General features: G+C 58.1%; 4 protein-coding genes and 1 long non-coding RNA gene across 13 annotated transcripts; 2 read left to right on the top strand and 3 right to left on the bottom strand.

Moving 5' to 3' along the window:
- The first annotated feature begins 42 nt into the window (after nucleotides 1–42).
- Rhbdl1 (rhomboid, veinlet-like 1 (Drosophila)) lies at nucleotides 43–3,814 on the top strand. Of its 6 annotated transcripts, none has more exons than XM_013517764.1 (8): nucleotides 43–1,438; nucleotides 1,794–1,952; nucleotides 2,142–2,366; nucleotides 2,438–2,586; nucleotides 2,739–2,851; nucleotides 2,924–3,024; nucleotides 3,107–3,167; nucleotides 3,246–3,814. In XM_013517764.1, exons 1-8 carry the CDS (start codon nucleotides 1,400–1,402, stop codon nucleotides 3,515–3,517), a joined length of 1,119 nt encoding a protein of 372 aa, XP_013373218.1. In that variant the 5' UTR covers nucleotides 43–1,399; the 3' UTR covers nucleotides 3,518–3,814. The 6 variants fall into 6 exon arrangements, with proteins under 6 accessions (XP_013373218.1, XP_005391684.1, XP_005391683.1 ...); XM_005391627.2 differs by having other exon boundaries at nucleotides 1,791–1,952; XM_005391626.2 differs by having other exon boundaries at nucleotides 2,739–3,024.
- A 205-nt stretch (nucleotides 3,815–4,019) lies between these two features.
- LOC106149304 lies at nucleotides 4,020–5,174 on the bottom strand. Its single transcript, XR_001235381.1, has 2 exons — nucleotides 5,082–5,174; nucleotides 4,020–5,007 (listed from the first exon to the last, which is right to left on the bottom strand). It is a non-coding gene; the product is annotated as an uncharacterized LOC106149304 (long non-coding RNA).
- Nucleotides 5,090–7,693, top strand: Stub1 (STIP1 homology and U-box containing protein 1, E3 ubiquitin protein ligase). 2 transcript variants are annotated; one of them, XM_013517760.1, is made up of 7 exons: nucleotides 5,090–5,173; nucleotides 6,059–6,257; nucleotides 6,346–6,511; nucleotides 6,690–6,777; nucleotides 6,968–7,024; nucleotides 7,112–7,228; nucleotides 7,309–7,693. In XM_013517760.1, exons 2-7 carry the CDS (start codon nucleotides 6,116–6,118, stop codon nucleotides 7,432–7,434), a joined length of 696 nt encoding a protein of 231 aa, XP_013373214.1. In that variant the 5' UTR covers nucleotides 5,090–5,173; nucleotides 6,059–6,115; the 3' UTR covers nucleotides 7,435–7,693. The 2 variants fall into 2 exon arrangements, with proteins under 2 accessions (XP_013373214.1, XP_005391676.1); XM_005391619.2 differs by lacking the exon at nucleotides 5,090–5,173 and adding an exon at nucleotides 5,355–5,644.
- Nucleotides 7,694–7,716: 23 nt separating this feature from the next.
- Nucleotides 7,717–9,429, bottom strand: Jmjd8 (jumonji domain containing 8). Of its 2 annotated transcripts, XM_005391620.2 has the most exons (9): nucleotides 9,185–9,426; nucleotides 9,011–9,106; nucleotides 8,805–8,853; nucleotides 8,635–8,731; nucleotides 8,479–8,547; nucleotides 8,276–8,395; nucleotides 8,127–8,194; nucleotides 7,917–8,051; nucleotides 7,717–7,821 (listed from the first exon to the last, which is right to left on the bottom strand). In XM_005391620.2, exons 1-9 carry the CDS (start codon nucleotides 9,274–9,276, stop codon nucleotides 7,741–7,743), a joined length of 807 nt encoding a protein of 268 aa, XP_005391677.1. In that variant the 5' UTR covers nucleotides 9,277–9,426; the 3' UTR covers nucleotides 7,717–7,740. The 2 variants fall into 2 exon arrangements, with proteins under 2 accessions (XP_005391677.1, XP_005391678.1); XM_005391621.2 differs by lacking the exon at nucleotides 8,276–8,395 and having other exon boundaries at nucleotides 9,185–9,429.
- A 97-nt stretch (nucleotides 9,430–9,526) lies between these two features.
- Wdr24 (WD repeat domain 24) lies at nucleotides 9,527–15,749 on the bottom strand. 2 transcript variants are annotated; one of them, XM_005391617.2, is made up of 9 exons: nucleotides 14,226–15,749; nucleotides 12,563–12,740; nucleotides 11,748–12,420; nucleotides 11,148–11,266; nucleotides 10,948–11,069; nucleotides 10,748–10,852; nucleotides 10,202–10,626; nucleotides 9,928–10,112; nucleotides 9,527–9,851 (listed from the first exon to the last, which is right to left on the bottom strand). In XM_005391617.2, exons 1-9 carry the CDS (start codon nucleotides 14,704–14,706, stop codon nucleotides 9,683–9,685), a joined length of 2,457 nt encoding a protein of 818 aa, XP_005391674.1. In that variant the 5' UTR covers nucleotides 14,707–15,749; the 3' UTR covers nucleotides 9,527–9,682. The 2 variants fall into 2 exon arrangements, with proteins under 2 accessions (XP_005391674.1, XP_005391675.1); XM_005391618.2 differs by having other exon boundaries at nucleotides 10,286–10,626; nucleotides 14,226–15,375.
- Nucleotides 15,750–15,797: the final 48 nt, after the last annotated feature.

The following is a 15,797-nucleotide window of genomic DNA, read 5'->3' as shown; positions in this document are numbered from 1 at the left end:
GAAATGTCACCTGACCCCCACATACCTCCTGTTCCACAGTTCCCATCCCAAGGCCAGTTCACAAATGGCCTTTGTGAAGTGCAGTCATGGGGCCTGGGATATAGCTCAGCACAGTACCTGCCTGGTAAACACAAGGTCCTGAATTAGATTCCCAGATCTGCTTCCCCAACCACGCCGCAAAAGAGAGTCCAGTCATGCCCAGCTGTGGTCCAAGAGCATCAGCATTCATCAATCTTGGGGTCTCAGGGTGACGGTCCCTTGTGTGGTGACAGTACCTTTTCTGAGAATATAACTTTCCCTGCCTAAGGTCTTCCTACCCAACTCCAGGACTGAATATACTCCCTCATGGTCTATTCCCTGTGCTCTACCCCTGGCTGGGCAGTTCTGAGATCCAGCTGTTGTCACCACCTGCCAGGGACAATAACTGTGGAACCCTGGCCTAAGGGGAAAGCATGGCCAAGATGGCCCCCAACACAGCTTTCCTTCAGTATCCCTGGACAAGTGCCCACACACTTGTACCAGCTAGATACCCTTATCCGTGACTGATTGTAAAGGTCTGGATTTGGGTTTGGGGTCATTTGGGGTCAGGACAGGGTGCTATTTATAGTCTGCTTCATCTCCTCCCAGAGGCCAGGAGTGATGATACTTTGTATCTGAGACAGCAGGCTGGGTCTAGGCAGGGGTTGCCATGGTTCTGTGCATCCCCTTGGTCTACCGACTCCCCGGTTGGAGAAGGGTCTGTCTACCCTTGTTAGCAGCAGCTCCTCCCCTTATCCTGCTGCATCCCTGCCTTCGGAGGGACTGCTCTGGCCCTGGGGCTGCAAAAGTGGCTGGGCGTATAGATTGGTCTTTGGCACTGCTCTTAACTGTGGGGACAGTTAAGAGCAGGGTCTTCCCCACCTTTGCCAGCTGACTTGGAGCTTGCACGCAGCCTCCAAGGCTCGGTGCTGGGTATAGGGATGGGTGTCTCTAAAAAGCATACTGGCACTTTCAGAGTGCTCTGGGCCCTGGAGAGTCTGGAGAGTCGGGCAGCAGGGTGGCCTGGGAAGGCGTCCGGAGGAGGTGAGGTTCGTGTCAAGCCTTGAGTCGGGCACGAAGGGTCTCGCAGCGGAAGTTTTAAGTGCAGCAACTTCGTGGGAGGAGCTTCTGCAGCGCGGAGCGCGAGAGCGGTACCCAGCACTGGGACAGTGCACTGAGTGCTCCTGTGGCTGCCTCGGGTGTGCGTGTGGGGCGCGTGCGCGCAGGGGCGCCGTGTGCGCGGGTGCGCGTCTCCGTGACGCGGCCCGAGAGTGGCGCGGGCTGAACAGAGCAGGCAGAGCGGGCCGGCCGGGGCGGAGCGGAGCCCTCCGCAGAGCAGCCCCTCCCGGCCTCGGCCGACCCCGGCCCCCGGCCCGGCTCTATGGACAGGAGTTCTCTGCTGCAGCTCATTCAGGAGCAGGTGCGTGGGGTAGGAGCAGCGCTGCTACCGGCTCCTTTCCGTCTCGGGGTCCGGGAGCCAGGGCGCGTGGGGGGCGGCTGCGCCTTAGCCCCTTCTCAACACGCCCTCGGGCCCTGTGCCTAGACCAGAAAACTGCTGGCCGGCCTTGGAGGAAAACAGGGTGGGAGGGTGGGCGTTCTCTGAGGGGCCCGCTCTTCTCAGGACTGGCGGGTGGAGCATGAGGTAGGGTGGGGGATACCCTGGGGAGCTCAGGAGCGGCAGGCCTAGGACCTGTGACCAGCCAGGGTCCCAGGAACCAGCCTGCAGATCCGAGCCATCCCTCAGGCACTGGCCTGCGGCTCCTCCACCGCAGCAGCTGGACCCTGAGAACACAGGCTTCATTGGTGCGGACACCTTTGCTGGTCTGGTGCACAGCCATGAGCTGCCCCTGGACCCAGCCAAGCTGGACATGCTGGTGGCCCTGGCCCAGAGCAACGAGCGGGGCCAGATCTGCTACCAGGAGCTGGTGGACCTGGTCAGTGCCATGGTGGGCAGTAGGGGCGGGGCCCAGGCCTGGGCAGGCACAGCACTCTGGCCAAAGCAGGGTGGGCAGGTGGCCTCTCCCTAGGGAGGGTTTGTGGGTGTGGGCAGGCCCTCTGATCCACAAGGGCAAGGGTGCCATTTGGACGACACTATGGCCCACACTCAGGCCCCTGCCCCCTAGATCAGCAGCAAGCGCTCCAGTAGCTTCAAGAGGGCCATCGCTAATGGACAACGGGCACTGCCCCGAGATGGGCTGCTGGACGAGCCAGGGCTAGGTGTCTACAAGCGATTTGTGCGCTATGTGGCCTATGAGATCCTGCCCTGTGAGGTGGACCGCCGCTGGTACTTCTACAGGCACCGCAGCTGCCCGCCCCCCGTGTTCATGGCCTCGGTCACTCTCGCCCAGGTGGGCTGCCCACCCGCCACCCCGGGAGCCTTGAGAATCCCTGGCCCTGACCAACTATACTCTGTCTGCAGATTGTTGTGTTTCTCTGTTATGGGGCCCGCCTCAACAAATGGGTGCTGCAAACCTACCACCCTGAGTACATGAAGAGCCCCCTTGTGTACCATCCTGGGCACCGTGCCCGAGCGTGGCGCTTCCTCACGTACATGTTCATGCACGTTGGGTGAGTGGGGAGCCAGCTGGCGAGCACTTTCAGCACCCTGTCCCTTCAGTAAAGAAGGCTCAGAGCCAGGGGGACAGGAAGCATGACATAGGTTGAGGGCAGGCCACACAGCTGACCCTATCCCTCCTGCTTATTTGTCCCCACGTGGCCAGGCTGGAGCAGCTGGGGTTCAATGCTCTCCTGCAGCTGATGATCGGGGTGCCCCTGGAGATGGTGCATGGCTTACTCCGCATCAGCCTGCTCTACCTGGCAGGCGTGCTGGCAGGTGAGGCGGGCATGGCCCCCCTGCTGACCTCGCTGGCTGGCTGCGCCCTCACCCTTGCCTCTGCTCATGCAGGCTCCCTGACTGTCTCCATCACCGACATGCGTGCCCCTGTAGTGGGGGGCTCTGGCGGGGTCTATGCCCTGTGCTCAGCACATTTGGCCAACGTTGTCATGGTAACTGGGACGCCTGGGAGGGGTGTGGGAAGGGGGCCACCTGGCCTGCCTCACGGCCTCTCTGTCTGCATGCCCCCTTCAGAACTGGGCCGGGATGAGGTGTCCCTACAAGCTTCTGAGGATGGTGCTGGCCCTGGTGTGCAGTGAGTAGGGGGCTGGGTGGGGGCTGGGGGCCCTCAGCCTGCAGACTGGGCACCTCCCACCTGTTGCTCCTTCTGCAGTGAGCTCCGAGGTGGGCCGGGCTGTGTGGCTGCGCTTCTCCCCACCACTGCCTGCCTCAGGCCCACAGCCCAGCTTCATGGCGCACCTGGCAGGTGCAGTGGTGGGGGTGAGCATGGGCCTCACCATCCTGCGCAGCTATGAGGAACGCCTGCAGGACCAGTGTGGCTGGTGGGTGGTGCTGCTCGCCTATGGCACCTTCCTGCTCTTCGCTATCTTCTGGAATGTCTTCGCCTATGACCTGCTGGGTGCCCACATCCCCCCACCACCCTGACCTGCAGCCCAGGGCCAGAGGGGCATGTAGTGTCCAGCCACCAGGCAGGTCTGCACATCTGCCCTCTGTGAGTGGACATCTCAGGGCTGCTTCACCCCGCGGGGACAGGTGGGCCCTGTAGTCCACCAGCTGAGGCTAAGCCTCACTTCATCCCTGGGTTCCCCCTCCCAGGCTGTGGGGGGAGGTTCCCAAAGCTGGTCCCAGAGGAGACCTAATCCCACCCACTCCACCTCCAGGACTTGCAGTCTGAGCCTTTTTGGAGAATGAATAAATATTTTACACTGTACTAGGTACTTATCCTGGGGCTCTGGAGGTTTGTCTACTCCCACCCTGCTAACAGACCGCAAGGGATGCTCCTACCATGAGGATGGCCTGGGCTTCCATACCCCTTGCCCCTCTGTACCTGGAAGGAGATGCTAGAGTTATTCCACACTGCTGGAATAACTGGAAGGCCAGGGGCCCCATATTTGTAGGACCTAGAGCACCAGGGGAGGGACTGGGCTCCTGGTCACGTTGAGTTTAGCAAGCTTTTATTGAGCTCTGGGGACACTAAGCCTCTTATTCAGCCAGCCTGCAGTCCAGAAACCTGTATCCTGATGTCTCATGGCAGATGAGCAGCCAGGCTTTAGGCCACAGCCAAGTTCATTTGGTCTGAGTCCTGTGCTTTTTGGCTTGCCTTGCATCCTTATGAGCAACCATGCTAGTGCCAAGGTCAGGCACATGTCCAGGCACAGCTACAGCAACATGGCCCAACTCCACAAGGCTGTTTCCACAATGTGAGGGGTCCACGGTCCTGATGCACTCTGGCTGGGGGAGGGCCTCAGGGAGTCGGGCCCAAAGTCACCAACCACCCACTCCACCCTGACTGGGATCTTGAATGTACTCCCAGCCCACCAGTAGTCCATTCAGGTTGGCTTAGGGCTGTGACACGCTCTTGCACCTGGCCCAGGTACAGTAGGTACTGCCTCATTGGACTTGAAGGCTGTCATCTTCCAAGCTCCAGCCTTCACAACAGCTATAGACAGTGAAGGGGCAGCTCTTGTGACAACATCCTGGAGCGCCTGCCCAGGACCCTGTGACACACCATCTGCCCATCTCAAAGGCAAAGACGACAGAGCCTAAGTTGCAGTCAGGCACAATGGAGGCAGTGGCCCGGCCCATGCCTAGGAGGACACAACTTTGTGACTGCAGCTCACATATCTGGCAGGAGGATGGCGGTGGCTGAGCATGACACCACCAGCTCGGGAGGCGGGGTGTATACAGGGTTGCTGGACCTGAACCTCCCAGAGAAGCTTGCCCATCAAAACCCAGCCCCTTCACGAGACCGCGCCCCCAATAAAGCCCCGCCCGCCGGTCCAGCCTAGAAAGAAGTCCCATCTCTCTCTGGCCCCTCCCCTCCCAATTAGTTTCCCTGCCTCCAGTCGCTGCAAATCCTCTCGAGTCGCTTCTCCGCTCATCACCAAATGACCGTGGACAGCTCCTCCCGATACCTGAGGAAAGACAGTGAGGGGAGTCCGGGTCGCGGACTCCTGCCTGGTTATCGGCCTTATCTTCGCCGCCCTACCAGCGGTCCACGGCGTACAGTCGCCCAAGTACCGCCGCGAACGCCCGCAGAATCTCTCGGTGGCGTGTCAGGACGGTGGCCCAGCGAACCAGGTCCTTGCAGCCCCCCAGCACGCGGGCAGCTGCTAAATCCACGCGGCGTGGAGTCCCGGAGTCCCTTAGGGCAGGGCCTGACTCGGGGGGCGGGGGCCAGTGAGTGCCTGGAGTTGCGGTGCTCCACCCTTGGGCTTTCTGGGAGCACGGCCCCGCCCGGGATCACGTGATCTCCCGCCTGCCCCGCCTCGCGCCGGAAGTTCCGGTGGCGGAGTGCCGGACCGGGCCGAGCGGGTCGCTCCGCGGGCTGCGGGCGCAAGGCGGCCGGTTACGGACCCTGGGAACAGATCCCGGGCCGTGCCGCGCGGGGCCATGAAGGGCAAAGAGGAGAAGGAGGGTAGCGCGCGGATGGGTGCTGGCGGCGGCAGCCCAGAGAAGAGCCCGAGCGCGCAGGAGCTCAAGGAACAGGGCAACCGGCTCTTCGTGGGCCGCAAGTACCCGGAGGCGGCGGCCTGCTATGGCCGCGCCATCGTGAGTGCGGGGGGTGGGGACGGGTCCGGGATTCCCTTCAGCCCTGCCCCTGGAAGCTCGCAGCGACCTTGTTTCGCGGGCGCGGCTCTGTAGTCTGTGCTAGAACGCCTGGGAACTAGCAGGTGGGATGAGCGGATGAAACGCTTGGGGCTGGCTGGGCTGGAGGCCGGATACCTCTGCCTCTTGAGGACCCTAGGTCCAAAGCTGAGAACCCTACAGGTTTTAGGAACTTCTCCTTACACAATCAATTGGAGTTGAGGGTGGGCCGAACTAGCATTCCAGCGCTGACAACTGAGAAACTTACAGTTTTTCATTCCAGCTGTGAGCCCCCAACCTGGAACAGAATCTGGGGCATCTGGGTGTGAGAGGAAGTGGCGGAGCCCACACCTTCACACTACTGGCCTTGGTCTCCAGACCCGGAATCCCCTGGTGGCAGTATACTACACCAACCGAGCTCTGTGCTACCTGAAGATGCAGCAGCCTGAGCAAGCACTGGCTGATTGTCGGCGGGCCTTGGAACTGGACGGACAGTCTGTGAAGGCACACTTCTTCCTGGGGCAGTGCCAGCTGGAGATGGAGAATTACGACGAGGCCATTGCCAATCTGCAGCGAGGTGAACTGACAAGTTGGTCACGCGGCACTTGGGGCCAGGAGTGTGGACCAGCCCATGTGACCTGACCTGACCACTCTTATTTTCCCAGCCTATAGCCTGGCCAAAGAGCAGCGGCTTAACTTTGGGGATGACATCCCTAGCGCTCTGCGAATTGCCAAGAAGAAGCGCTGGAACAGCATTGAAGAGCGGCGCATCCACCAGGAGAGTGAGCTGCACTCTTACCTCACCCGGCTCATCACTGCTGAGCGTGAGAGGTGCGCCCCTCCCCCACCAGGCCACCCTCTCTCAGGTTAAGCTGAGTCACCAACACAAGTGTTTATTGAAAGGCTGACACGGGTGGACAGGAAGCAGACAGGGAAGAGGCTTGAGGTGGGGGTGGGCTCTGATCTCCTGGCCAGGTTCACCTCTGACCAGCTCCTGGTCAATCCTCAGGGAGCTGGAAGAGTGTCAGCGAAATCATGAGGGTGACGAGGATGATGGCCATATCCGAGCCCAGCAGGCCTGCATTGAGGCCAAGCACGTGAGGGTGCCCTAGGCCCACATGAGGGTCTGTGTGTGTGTGCGTGCATGTAACTGAGGGTGCCCTGGCCCACAGGTGAATCTGTCCCCCTGTGTGACATGGTAACAGTGCCCCCGGTTCATGTTGGTATGTCTCTTAAGCATGAAGAATATTCAAGTGGCCCACACACACAATACTCAATTCTTTGCAGGACAAATACATGGCGGACATGGATGAGCTCTTCTCTCAGGTAGATGAAAAGAGAAAGGTGAGCATCTTCTCTGAAGGCTGTAAGTAGCAAGTGCTGAAGCAGTGTTCCTTTCCTGGTCCCTTACTCTGTCCCTGTGTGCTATAGAAGCGAGATATCCCTGACTATCTATGTGGCAAGATCAGCTTCGAGCTGATGAGGGAACCCTGTATCACACCAAGTGGCATCACCTATGACCGCAAGGACATTGAGGAACATCTGCAGGTAAGGGCCTATGAGCCTCAGAACCAGGGCTGGAGGCACAGACTGGCACACGGAGCACTCTGACCCTGTTGTCACTGCAGCGTGTGGGGCACTTTGACCCTGTGACCCGAAGCCCCTTGACCCAGGAACAGCTTATTCCCAACCTGGCCATGAAGGAGGTCATCGATGCATTCATCTCTGAGAACGGCTGGGTGGAGGACTACTGAGGCCCACTGCTCCACCTTGCCTGATACCCTGGCTCAGGAGGGTCCTGAAGCAGAAGCCCCAGTTCCTGTATATAATTTGTGTTGATGTGCCTGCCCCAGATAGTTCTGCTGGTGGGCTCTGGACTGCTCCCACTCTCAGCATAGCCTTTGCCGGGCTGTGAGCCTCATCTTCTTTCTGGGCTGGAAAAGCAGATGGGGGTGGGTTGGGTTGAAGTTGCCACTCCTGCCACTGTTCCTGTAATAAAGTTTGTGACCAGTACATGGGGACATCCTGGTGTGTGCGTGCCTGCCAGCTGCTTGTTCTGGCTAGCCAAGGAAGGTGGAGATGAAGACAGTGGTGTCAAGATTGAGTGTGGCATGCCACCAGCGGTCAGGGAAATACAGCACCTGAGGAGGGGAAGGGAGGGGAGGGGAGGGGAGCGGAGCAGAGTTTAGTTGGGAACCTTTTGGCCTGTTTGGGCTCCCTCCTACCAGCTACTGACCTCACCAGCCTGAATGGTACACTCCAGGGGCTTTTCAGATGGTGCCAGGGATGGGTAAATATCCCGAAGCCAGGTCAGTGTGGTCTTGTTGGGGTGGAACTCAGGTGTCTTCTCAGGTGGGTAGAGGAACCAATGCTAGGGGTAGGATTGTAAAGTCACTCATGTGTTGCAGTTATCATGCCCCAAGCCTCATCACCACCATGTGCTGACCTTACGGCCGTAGATCACTTCAGAGAACCCGGGCCCATGCCAGTGGAAGGGGACCCCAGAGCCAGCTCCTGTGGGGTCAGTGATGAGGTGGTGACTAGATTTAATCTATACTGGCCCCCTCATACCTCCTGTTCCTGAGGAGAACCCACCTGCGATTCCAAAGCTATAAGCAGGAGTGGTTCCCAGCAAATGAAACGGGGGTGGGGAGTAGTGCTGGAATAGTGATGCCCACTCCGTGAAGTTGTTGTCCCCAAAAAAGTACAGAGTGTCTGTCAAAAAACAATGCGCAGGGATCCTGACACTTGGGGACTCCCAGCTGCCCCACCCCCACTGCTGTCCAAGGCTGGCTCACCGTTGCCCAGAGAAGCAGGGTCTTGGGGATGTAGCAGCTGCTCCACATACTGGTGGAAGGGCAGGTCCACTGTGGGAAACGGCATGGTGAGGACCAACTGGTTCTGCCTTCAGGATGTTGGCAAGCAGGCAGGCCCCAAGGGGTGGGGCAGCTCACCTTTCTGGTAAGAGTAGGTGTTGGCAGTGCTCAGCCGAACCACGTGGTCCCCAAAGGTGGTCAACAGACTCTCTCTTGAGCACAGGGCCCGGAACTTCTGTGGGGGTCATGAGACCATTTAGTGGCTGGACAAGCAGGGTCAGCTGCTAGTGATGAGCATCAGCACTCACCGAGTTTTCCGTGAGTCCCTGAAGGATGACGGGCCTGAGGAAGGCGTAGCTGCGGGAAAGAAGGACAGAGTCAAGCTTAGGTCGCGCGCGCCCACCGCCCCTACGCACCCTGGAGATTGGGGGTTAGGGGAGGGGGCTAGGGCATCTGCCTTACGAAGCCGGCAAACCTCATTGGGCTTCGGGCGGAAGGGGTGGGACAAACGTACCGCTGCACGAACTCGGTGTAGTTGAGGTCGGATCGGCGCTCCACGGTGCAGCGCTCGTCCGCCAAGACCACGTCTGCCCCCGGCCCAGTCTGCCGCCTGCAGGCACACTAGGTCAGCACGGCTCGCTCTCAACCCCACCTCGTCCCGCGCTCCAGCCCGCCCTGCGCAGCTCACCATCCCCCGCCGTCCGCTGCCTCCAAGCTGGACCGAGCCAACACCAGTATCCACAGCGAGAGCAGCACAGGCGGCAGCACAGCCAGAGCCATGGTCTACCGCCGGCCGACACGTAGCACGCCGGGAACTCCCTCCCTGCACACTAGTGGCCAGTAGCTCTGTCGTTGGAGCAACGGGTCGGCCCCCGGAAGCGGCCTCCTTCAGCCCGCCCCCGGAAGAAGCTGTTCCGGAAAACTCGCGAAGACCACACCGAGACTGGCTATTGGCTACTGCTAGTTACTATGACGATACTGACCCGACCAGAAGCCCTTGCCCTCCATCCCGCGAAGCGATTGGTAACAGTCCGACAGCAACTCCTGCTTTTTATTGAGTTCATAAGTTCCAGCCTCCTACCATGGCAGCACAGAGGCAGACTCGAGGCTGTGTGTGTAGTCCCTGGGGGGGGGGGGGGCTTCCCCCGAGCCCCTGTGGAAGCCGCCTCAGGAGCCCGGCGGCAGATCAGGAGTACTCGCAGAGGTGGCCACAGCCCGCAGGGCAGTGGGAGCTGCCCTCCAACCACTTCATGATGTGTTGCAGGTGGCCGCCGTGACTGCAGCCCTGGCACCACACGAACAGACCCTTGACCACGTGGTGGCAGACAGCACACATGCTGGCACAGCGGTGGCACCTGGAGGCAAGAGGGCACCTCAGCTGGGGTTCTTGGGCTGCCTAAAGCTCCCAAGCTCCTACCCTCACAGACCCACCTGTCGCAGACCCAACCCCGGCTGCTCATGGGCCGCTTGCAGTGGCTGCAGTTGACATGCAGGGTGGTGGAGGCCTGGTTGAGGCAGCTGACAGCTTGGCTGGTACTCAGCTTGACCACTTCATTGGACACATTCCAGAGGCGGAACCGCTGCAGCAGGTCAATGTATGATGTGTACCAGTGCTCCTGAGGGGATGGAGCCAGGTTAGGACAGCCAGGCACACTCGGGGGAAGGACACTGGAAGAGGGCTGGGCTCACACAAGGAGGCAGTAACCTGGGTTTGTCCCAAACATGTACAGGAATGGTGCTGGGACAGCAGCTGTTCCAGGGAGGCCCGCCCCTGCTGCATCACACACACCTGGGTCTGTTCATCGATGTCCTTGCGCACCCGTTCACCTAGCACGATGAGCACAGATACGGCCATCTGCACATCACCCTGCTCGGCATAAAAGCGCAGCATGTCGCACACCAGCACACTGAAGAAGTCAGGCGGCAGGCGGCTGTCATACAGCGCATGTGAGATGGAGAGGAGGGAGAAGGAGGAGTCCACAGGCGCCAAGGAGGCTGCATCTGCCTCATTCCCACTCACATGTGGTGAGTCAGCCTTGTCCTGCAAGTGCTCGGGCCCAGACGGTGTGTCCACAATCTCGTGGCGTAATGGGAAGGCCTCCTGTGGCAGCACATACTCAGGCTCCTCGGCTGGGAGGCAGGAACCAATTGGGTAGGCCTGGGGCTCCACCCCCACCTACTCCCATCCTACCCCAGCCCCCACTCATAGGCACATGTTCTCTGCCCCCACCCCACCAGAGTCCTTACTCACGGTTCACATGTTCTGGGTCCAGTGGGTACAGCTCATCCTCCTCACCCTCCACATCACCAAGCAGGTAGTCAGTGGGCACATCGCTGCCCTCAGTTTCCTCATTATCTACTCAGCATGAGAGGGAGGCTGTTCAAGGAGTGGCTGGCTGTGTGGTGCTTAATCCCACTCCCCTCAGCATTCCTGCCTGCTCTCCAACCTACCCTCGTTAGTGATGAGTGTGGCAGAGGAGTCAAGAAGAACTGTGTCACTTCGTGTGTCCCCTTTGCTTCGATCCAGCCTTGTCTCACTGCCTAGCCCAGGAGCCATGTCCTTCAGGTTGAAACTGGAGGCAAGGAAGGCTCATGAGTGGTTGGGCTCTAGCAACCCTATCCTCTGGGGAGAGCCAACCCTAAGCATCTACCTGTTCATGAGGGGCAGGCCACAGGAGCTGCCCTTGCCCACGCTGTGGTTGAGGTTGGCAGAGGGCACCAGACCAGGGCTACAGTAGATGATTCGCAGCATGGTCCACGTCTGTGCCACCTAGGGGCAGGCACCAGTGACTTACAGGGCCCTGGACACCCAGAACCCCAAGTAGAGCCCCTCTGCCTAGACAGAATCACACACCAGCATTCAGCTGCCCTGGGGACCCAGTTTCTTGGCAAATGGGAAATATTAAAATCCCAGTCTCTATCCTACAGTAGCACAGGGAAAAGGGAATTGAGAGGCAGCAAGGGACCCAACGGGATCAAGAGAGGGCATGGAGGAGGGAGCTCTTGCCTTTCTGCAGGGTTACATGCTATGGGAGGTTGGCCATCAATAGTGAGACAGAGAAAAAAAAAAATGGAAGAGAGGCTTTGGCCATGTATGATCTTGACACCCTCACTTACTGGTGCAAGTGCTAGTGACAGGACTGACCAGAACCAAGTCCTCGGCTTGAGGAAGGTACAGCCATTAGATAGAGCAGCTGACCCCTCCTCCAAGGTCAATGCCTTTAGTCTTCCCTTGGCTTAACCCCACCTACCTGGTTTCGGCCCAGCTCTCGAGCCACCTTAGCATTGTGGTCACAGAGCTCAGCCAGTGGCCGGCCAGCCAGAGCATAACGCTCAGCTGTGTCTACAAACCAGCTCATACTCCCACCACCAGGCTCTATCTCAAAGACATTGAGGGCACTGGAGGCAAGGCCTGAAAAGGGTTCAGCAGGGTCCAGCTTGCGCTTGAAAAAAATGGGATGGCGCCGGTCACCAGTGTAAGGCTTGCGTCCTGATTCAGCAGCCACCAGGCTCTCCTTGGCAGCAAAGGCAAGGTCCCCAAAAAGGCCATAGCAGAGGCCCTCAGGGTTGGCACGCTCAACAGGCTGGCTGGCATCACGAAACAAATGCTGGCACAGTGTGCTGTCCTTGGAGCCAGAGAGCAGAAAGGAGGGGTCATGGGGATGGCGCCAGGCGATGCCTGTCGTGACATCACGGTGCTCCTCAAACATAGCAGCTGGCACGAAGGGCCGACGCACATCCCACACATAGATGTTGTGATCTACCATCATGGAGCATGTGGCTAGGTGGTGTCGACACTCAGGCCGCCACTTGACACGTGCCACTGAAGCGATGGTCTGCACGCAGTGCATCTCCTTGGCACGGTGTGTGGTCATGTCCCAGACTTTCACCATCTTGTCGCGTCCGCCTGTGGCCAGCCAGCCCCTGCAGGAAAGCCCCACCCAAACCCTCAGTGACCTCTCTGGAAGAGAGGACACCCCCCAACTCTGTGCTCCCCATGCTCCGCCTCACAGTCAAGTCAGTGAGACTTCTTGAAGCCCTGCTGCCCCCACATCCCCCACCACACCTGTCCTCGGGGTGCCAGTCACAGCAGAAGACAGGCCCATTGTGGGCTGTGAACATCCTCTCACATCGGTCAGGACGTCGGATGTCCCAGAGCTGCACGTTGCCATTCTCGAAGGTGGAGGCAAATGTGAAGTAGTCCCGAATACTGAACTGGACATCTCGCACACTCTCAGACTGGCCTGCAGGCAGGGTGTCATAGAAGATAGAGGTAAAGGAGACTGACCCACTGGGGTGGAAGGAGCCTTTGGAATTGCTACAGAATGATGTCACGCACCTGCCTATGGCTAGGCCAGGAGGCCCAGAGGGTAAAGTGTACAGTCCAAGGGTCTGCCCAGTGTGAGTGAGGCTTAGATGGGAGGACACACTGGGTGGTTTCTGCACAAGCTCCATAGCTTCAATTTTCCTTGAATTCTGCATCTTACAGTATTCCTTGGGTAAAGGTGTGCCCCAGTCTCAGGAGGCCATATATGAGCACTAGGAGAACAGGAGCCCTGCCTGGCTATCTTCCAAGTCCCCTGAGGGCCAGCATCTTGTGGAGGTTACTGAGGAGGGTACCGCAGACTCTCCCCAACCCTTTCATCTCCACATAGAGCTGCGTGATCAACCCCAAAAGACTAGGGGCTCAAGGGATCAGGTCCAGTCAAGAGCCTGAGAGGACAGTGTCTAGCCTTTTTCTGACACAGGCAGTTCAGAATCTTTTTTTTTCTTTTTCTTTCTTTTCTTTTTTTTCCCAGCAAGGGTCGCACAATCTCACAAGTTCAGGCTGCCTTTGAATTAACTTGTTGCCCACACAGGTCTTGTGGTGATCCATCTGCCTCAGCCTCCTGAGTGCTGGGATCACAGGTATGCAACGCCACACTGGACAAGATCTGTTTTAATAAGCCTCCAAGCTTGGTGTCGTGAGAGGCTGAGGCAGGAAGATTCCAAGCTTGGGGCCAGCCTGGGCTACATTGTGAGGTCCTGGCTAGTCTGGACTACATATGAAGAGCCTCCCTGTCTGCTTTTTAATTTTTTGTTTGTTTGTTTTTTTCTGGTACCAGGAATCGAACTCACGACCTCATGCTTGCCAGGCAGGTGCTGTGCCGCTGAGCTAAATCCTCAGCCCCTGAGCCTCCCTGTCTGAAGTAAAATAAAATATAAAAAGAAGAACAAGCAGCAGCAGCTGCCCATAAATTCTGTGAGGATCCAGGGCTCTGCTTTGTACTTCACCTGGTGTCATCAAGGTAGACAAAAGAGAGCTGGCTCAAGGCTAGACATCAGGAGCTGGGCCTGCTAGGAAAAGGGCTCTAGGAGAACTACACAGTGTACTCCACCTCCTCTGCATCCCTGGGCTGAGAACCCTGGGGTCCTGGCAGATTTCCTGTAAAAGGGGAGCCTGGCAAGGTGAGAGAAGGGGAAGTAACACACACAGCTGAACTAATCAGCCACCCAGCTGAGCTGTGAATCCACTTGATCTGCTCTCAATCATGTTATACCCAGCCTCAATTCTGGCTCATCCTACCACCCATCCTCAGTTCCCAGGTTTGCACTTCACCCAGGCTGGGGCCTCCACACCTCCTCTGCTGAGCTCCACCCAATCCAACGCACAGAGCATTTCTCAGCCTGCCTGGACAGGTCGAGTGCCTGCAAAGACACCTACTCCATCCTGCCTCTGTGGATCTCACCTGAGAAAGTGCTGACAGAATCCTTTCTGCGCAGGTCGAAGCACTTCATGAAGCCATCTTGGGAGCCACTGAGCAGCACATGGGCCTCGGTGGGGTGGAAGCAGACTTTGTTTACAGTGCGCTTGTGTTCTGTAAACAGCTGGTCCTGCTTGTTACGGGATGGCCGACCCAGGTTCCATGTGACCACCACACCATTGGTGGCTGCTGTGGCCAACAGATTCTCATCCATCTGGTGCCAGACCACGTCAGCACAGCTCAGGTTAAGTGAGGGCTTCCGGCCCACACGCAGATTGAGCTTCTCCACAAACTGCTCCTCCTCAATGGCAAAAATCTTGAAGATGCTGCGGCCTGCCACAACCACCTGGGCCGCATCACGGCACACGCTGATGGCATTTGCCGGTGCATCTAGATGGCAGTGCATGGTGCGGCCAGTCAGTGCATTGCCACTGAGGGCAGTGGTCACTCGGGACATCTTCTCCATGGCTGCACGGATAGTGGGGGCAGGTCAGTAAAGTGGGTTGGCCTGGGCAGCCTGGATGTCTGTCAGCTCAGACTTTGCATCACGTTGGATCTCCTGGCAATACTTGGACCTGGGCTGGTCAGTCTTTGTTACCAGTCCATCAGCCAGCCTCATAAATAAGTTAAAACTCACTAAAGTCCGCCAGAAGGTTCTGTAGCTGTCCTGAGACTGTCACTCCCATGTCTGACTTCCCCAAAAGACCCTACTCGTTAGTTTCCGCCCAAGCCACCCCTTCATCAGTCATATCCCGGAGTCCACCGGATCACGGTCAGGCAATTTCAGCGGGTGCGAGGTGGCTCCTGCGGTACACACGGTCGGGCCAGGGTCTCGGAGGGCAGGAGGGCTCCGGGGAGGATCAAAATGCGGTAGGGGTAAAGCAACCTAGGAAACTGAGATGTTTAAGGAGCTTGAAAGGAAGGAGAGGTAGGCGGCAGAGTACGAAGTTCCCGTGTCGCAAGGTTCGGTGTCGCCGAGCGGAGAAAGCTGTAGCACGCGAGCCAGAGGAGTGGAGAGCCTCCGCCTCCGCGCGCACTTCAATCATCTACGGAAAGCGGACCGCAGTTGAGAACGGCCTTGCCGGAAGCGACCCATCTCTTTTACGCCCCTCGCCGGAAGTGGTCCGTCTTTTACCAGCGCCCCTCCGGAAGCGGGGGCGGACTCTTAGCCGTACGATAAAAGTTCCGAATTCGGGCCGCTCGCTGGACCAGGATTGAGGTCTGGAGGCTTCGAGATTTCAGTCTGGGTGGTTTGTTTCTGTGCTTGTTTTATTTATTTTGTTGTTGGGAGACAAGGTTTCTCTATGCTATCGTGCGTCACCACGTCTGGCTCATGCTTTTTTTGGACCCCCAACTCGTTCCTGACGGGTAGGCTGTCTTTTCCCTATTTAGAGAACTTTCAGCGAAAGCCAGAAAAATAACTTTGCAGTAATCCGATTGTTATTCTATGTTGTTTATTGTAAATAATGATGAGCAGTGGTCAATAATTTTATAGTCCTTTAAAAAATAAAAAATAAGCGGGTCGTGGTGGCCCACACCAGGAATCCCAGCACTCGA

This window comes from Chinchilla lanigera, unplaced genomic scaffold (genome assembly GCF_000276665.1).
Source record: "Chinchilla lanigera isolate Chin_1 unplaced genomic scaffold, ChiLan1.0 scaffold00041, whole genome shotgun sequence".
NCBI classification, from domain to species: Eukaryota; Metazoa; Chordata; class Mammalia; order Rodentia; family Chinchillidae; genus Chinchilla; species Chinchilla lanigera.
This window is presented reverse-complemented; position numbering and strand designations above follow the sequence as displayed.